This window comes from Drosophila takahashii, chromosome 3L (genome assembly GCF_030179915.1).
Source record: "Drosophila takahashii strain IR98-3 E-12201 chromosome 3L, DtakHiC1v2, whole genome shotgun sequence".
NCBI classification, from domain to species: domain Eukaryota; kingdom Metazoa; phylum Arthropoda; class Insecta; order Diptera; family Drosophilidae; genus Drosophila; species Drosophila takahashii.
In genome coordinates, this window is record NC_091680.1 from 32,015,507 (window position 1) to 32,020,389 (window position 4,883).

General features: G+C 44.9%; 1 protein-coding gene across 1 annotated transcript; it reads right to left on the bottom strand.

Annotated features, from left to right (window-relative positions):
• Positions 1-3,157: 3,157 nt before the first annotated feature.
• LOC123002456 (uncharacterized) lies at positions 3,158-4,399 on the bottom strand. The gene is made up of 3 exons (XM_044392623.1): positions 4,371-4,399; positions 4,159-4,263; positions 3,158-3,899 (listed from the first exon to the last, which is right to left on the bottom strand). The coding sequence occupies exons 1-3, from the start codon at positions 4,397-4,399 to the stop codon at positions 3,158-3,160; spliced, it is 876 nt and encodes a 291-aa protein (XP_044248558.1).
• Between the last annotated feature and the right edge of the window lie 484 nt (positions 4,400-4,883).

The following is a 4,883-nucleotide window of genomic DNA, read 5'->3' on the forward strand; positions in this document are numbered from 1 at the left end:
TCCGATAACGGCAAGCAGTTCGTCTCTCAGGTATTCGCAGAACTGCTCGAGCAACATGGAATTCGACACATACGAACTGGCTTCTATGCTCCACAAGCTAATGCAGCTGAAAGGGTAAACCGATCCATATTGCAAATGCTCCGCGCAACGACTGAGAAAGACCAGCGGAATTGGGACTCCCACTTAAGTCGAATAGCGTGTACTCTAAGAAGTGGCTATCATGAAGCGTTGGGATTACCATACTATGCGATGTTTGGGACACGGATGGTCACGCACGCCAGTGCGTATGCGATAATGAGACGACTTGGCGGGGTCTCAGCAACCGATCAAGTAGTGTGCTTAGCGGACAAGATGGAGTTAACCCGAGATCGAGTGAATAAAGGTTTAGTCCGTGCACACGAGATAGCGGAAAGGACATATAATACCCGCAGCAGAGAAGTTGAGTTTGCAGTGGGACAAGTGGTATACCGAAAAAACTACCGGCAAAGTAACCGAGCGGAAGGGTATAATGCAAAGTTAGGGCCAAACCGAGTTCGGTGTGTCATACTTAAACGACAAGGGAATTCGTTGTATGAATTAGGCAACGGAGTTGGCAAAAGTATCGGGGTATATCACGCCAAAGACTTATTCATCGTCTGACAACCGGGCAGAACCAGCAAGAACGGCAAAGAGAGCAGATATGGATCCAAGGCAAAAGGAAATTCAGGAGATAAGAAGACGCCTGACGGACCAGGCGAGAGAGTGGAGGGATCAAGGACAGCCTTACCCAAACCAGGATTTTGCCAACGAGTTGGCAGAAGCCCTGCGCACCGAAGCGGCGAGCTTAGAGTGGGAGGAGGTGGAGTTGATGAACGCATTCCGGATCAACGACGTGTTGCTCGAGAGACTCTTGGCGAGACCGGAGCCAAATCTGACTTATCTCAAGATCTGGTCGGAGATTCAGGAGCAGGACCTGCTGCACTGGCAGGAGTGGGACGAGACCCACCGGCAGATAAAGGATGAGGCTGAACGGGACGCGGCCGTATTCGACGGTTTGTTCCGTGAGCCTGTGTTCCCGAACTTCGCCGTCACCAGGCGGAGAAGCATCGACCGGGGAATGGTCTTGTACCGGACGGCGAAGCGGCAGCGGGAGCAAGCTGAACGGGAAGCTGAGGAACCCCTCTGGCCGGAATTCGGGTTAAGACGGCGATATTCCGCTTTGTATTAAATTTTAATACGTACATACAGAAACAAACAAAAAAAAAAAAATTTTAATAAATAAAGTAAAATAAAATATCCAAGAAAAAAAAAAAAAACAATAGTCCAGTTTTTTTCACAATCTTATTCACAAGAAAAAAAAAAATATAGCCTGGCTAGCTTAGTCAATAGAGCACGAGACTCTCAGGGTATGGGTCGAGGCCACACGTTGGGCTGGACTCACGCACATGGAAAAGAGAAAACACCCTGTAACCGCTTGTCGTAGGATCCTTTTTGCGAGGTCGTTCCATACGGAATCCGCATCGACGACATCGAGCCTGTTACGAGCGCCGGTTATGGCGGGAAGCGAGGCAAAAAGGGGGACAGCAGAAGCCACAGTCTCTTAAGTTGCGAAAGAAGAAAGAAAGACCAGCTTTGCACAATGCAATATAATGCACCAATTGGGCAATTCAATGGAATAATGTATCGGTCAGTAAAAAGCAACGAGAGACTGAAATGAACCCGAAAACTGATGCTAGCTAAATCCAAAGCGGGCCAGTTAGCTAGAACAAGGGGAAATGAGTACCTAGATGGGAACACTTAGGTACGAAAATAAGAACCCGGAAGCAAAAAGAAAAGCTCTAACTACGGTATAAAAGAACTATGACTCTACGGAGAAGGCAGTCAGATTCGCAGGTACGGCCGGCAATAATACCAATCGAGCGCAAAGAACAAAAATAATCCGTTCGACGGAAAGTTCAACACAGTGAACATGAATCCTTGTTTCGCGTTTCACGGAGATTCCGTTTAAGGACCAAAGAAAAAAAAAAAAATGGGGTCCAAAGTTTCAAAAGCGGAAGGCAACACTGCCAACGTTATAAACAATGTGGAAGTGATAGATCACAAAGACGAAATCGTGAAAGTCTTTAATGTCTTGTGCCTAATTGCCTTATAGTCCTCCGAGGACTCCGAATGTACAAGAAAACCGTACAACGCCGTCGGGATCATGGACACGAACTAGAGAGGATCGTAGCCGCCGCCTCTAACTGGCCCGAAAGAAGCCGGGATTAAGTGCAGAAAAAAAAAAGGAAAAAATGAATTAAATCAAATCATTGACAGCCACTGCAATGAAAAACTACAACAAAGGCAGCAACGCTAACAATAAAATAAATTAAAACAAATAATTATCAGTAACAGAACAGAAAACCCAAAACAAAATCAGCCACCACACAAACGTGCATGTGTAATAAGAAGCTCATTGAGAAGTTCCCGCAGTAAAGTTCACCTGGATGACCGAGTGCCGCTTCTTTCATTCCCTCCATATTTTCATAGTTTTTTTTTTTTTCATTATTTTTCTGTTCAGTGTTTTATAAGAAATGAAAATTAATAGTTACGCGAAAAACGCAATGTTCAATATATATATTACCCAAAAAAATATTATTTTTAAGTGCACTAATACACCTACATATACATATATATATACTCCCAATTTAATAATTATTTAAAGCCCAAAGCATCCGGAGCGTCGAGATCTCATCGCCAGGACATCAATAAGTAAGTTTCTATATTTGTTTTCCTCTAAATCTATATATATATATATGTACAACTTCACCATGATCACAACACAGACGATGTTAACTACTTGAATAGTCATAAATTAACAACTATTATTAATCTGTCTCCGTCAGGAAACAGCCACGAAAATGAGGGACACGGTGTGGATGTATAGAGTGTAAAATTTCAACTGCCTTCACTGGCTTTAATGAACTTCTCATCTGCATGGAGCTTTGCCGAGCTCAGCGGCTGCGTGTGCAAATACAAGAGAGGAAAGCTTAACATAAGTTCTGATCTTAACATTATGTGTTTACATTCTTTTACTTCATTGCTTACAATTTTATTCATTTCATGATTTAATCTAATGTTTATCTAATACCGCGAAATGACTTAACACCGCCCACATTGAAAGTCTCCAGACTTCAAATCAGTTAATAGGGAGCGGAGCTAGTCGATGAATGGCTCGTTTGACATGATTGTTTTTCGTTTTGACCTCTGCCACTCGAACCTTTCCATCCGATCCTGGAAATACTTTAGTGACGACGCCTAGCAGCCACGCTTGCGACGGAATGTTGTCCTCTTGAATTAATACGATAGTGCCTTCCACGAGGTTGTGCTGATCTTTGGTCCACTTCTGCTTCTGTTGAAGGCTGAGAAGGTACTCTCTCAACCAGCTGGTCCAAAAGCGCTCCTTGATGGCGGACACGAGCCGCCATCTGCTCAAGTAAGAGAGCTTGTCGTCGTTGACTCGTTGCACGGACACGGGTGGCAGCGCACCTAGCGTTCGACCAGCTAGTAGATGTGCTGGGGTTATGGCTTGAATGTCGTTCGGATTGGTGGTGACGGCTACTATTGGCCTGGTGTTCAGTATAGCTTCCACTTCCACGACGATTGTGTCGAGCTCGTCCTTGCTCAACAAAGCGCTGCCGATGGCCCGAATGAGAAGATGCTTGGCGACCTTCACTGCTGCTTCCCACAAGCCACCGAAGTGGGGGGCTCGAGGGGGAATGAAGACGAACTCTGTCCCGTGCGTTGCAGCATGTTCTACCATTGCGCAGCTGTGAGCAGTGAAAGCCTTGACAAGATCTTGAAGTTCGCGAGCTGCTCCGACAAAATTCGTTGCATTGTCGCTGTATAGCCGAGCAACAGGCCCTCGTCGTCCTATGAATCTGGAGAGACACATAATGAAAGAGTTAGAAGTCAAATCTGTGACAACGTCCAAGTGCACAGCCTTGGTGATAAAACACACAAAGACTGCAATATACATTTTCACAGGTGGCTTGCCGCGCAACTTTAGCGAAACCTTAACTGGACCACAGAAGTCCACACCACTGACTTCAAACGGAAATTGTCCGTTTAATCTATCAGCTGGTAGATTTCCCATGACTTGTGACAGTAATCGAGGTTTATATCTGAAGCAATGCGTACCTGACGTGCCTGACGATCGTGTTGCATAACTGACGTGCATTGACGAGCCAGATTTGTTGCTGAAGTAAACCGACAAGTATGCGTGGGCCTGCGTGATGGTTGGACCTGTGAAGATGTTCTACGAATAGTTTAGCAAATTTACACGATTTTGGTAATAAAAGGGGGTGCTTTGCATCGTATGGCAGTGGCGCGTTTAACAAACGACCACCGACCCGTAGAAGAGGAAGGTTTCGTTGTGCATCTTGATGCTTCCAAATAAATGGAGTTAGCTTTTGCAAGGATGGTTTAAGTATTTCCGATTTTTCTATCTTGCGAAACTCCTCAGCAAATTCGAATTGCTGTGTGCTGTGTATTATTGTGAGAAAGGCATGTCTTAATTCTTGGGCCGTGATAACAACTGATGTATACTGCTCAGCTCTGCGCCCTCGAACGAATCTTAGTATGTACGCGACAATTCTCAAGATTTTCAGATAGCTTGACTGAGTTTCAAGTAAGGCAAGAATCTCGTCAGGTTGATGATTGATTGCTACTAAGACCGCTGCCGAGGAACGTTTTTCTAGTCGTTTTTCAACCTCTGAAAGCGTAAAATGTGGATTTTGAGGCCAAAGTTCAATTTTTTCACTTAGGAATGATGGGCCACTGAACCACAAGGAATCATTCAGCTCTGTAATTGCGCATCCGCGAGACACAAGATCTGCTGGATTTTCTTTAGTTGGCACGTGGCG

Bases quoted from the DNA above. Each gene is read 5' to 3' on its own strand.
- LOC123002456 (XM_044392623.1), bottom strand. From the start codon at position 4,399: ATGCACAACGAAACCTTCCTCTTCTACGG. The intron at 4,264-4,370 runs GTCGGTGGTCGT...ACATCTTCACAG, and splicing joins GAAACCTTCCTCTTCTACGG to GTCCAACCATCACGCAGGCC. The intron at 3,900-4,158 runs GTACGCATTGCT...GTGTCTCTCCAG, and splicing joins ACGATCGTCAGGCACGTCAG to ATTCATAGGACGACGAGGGC.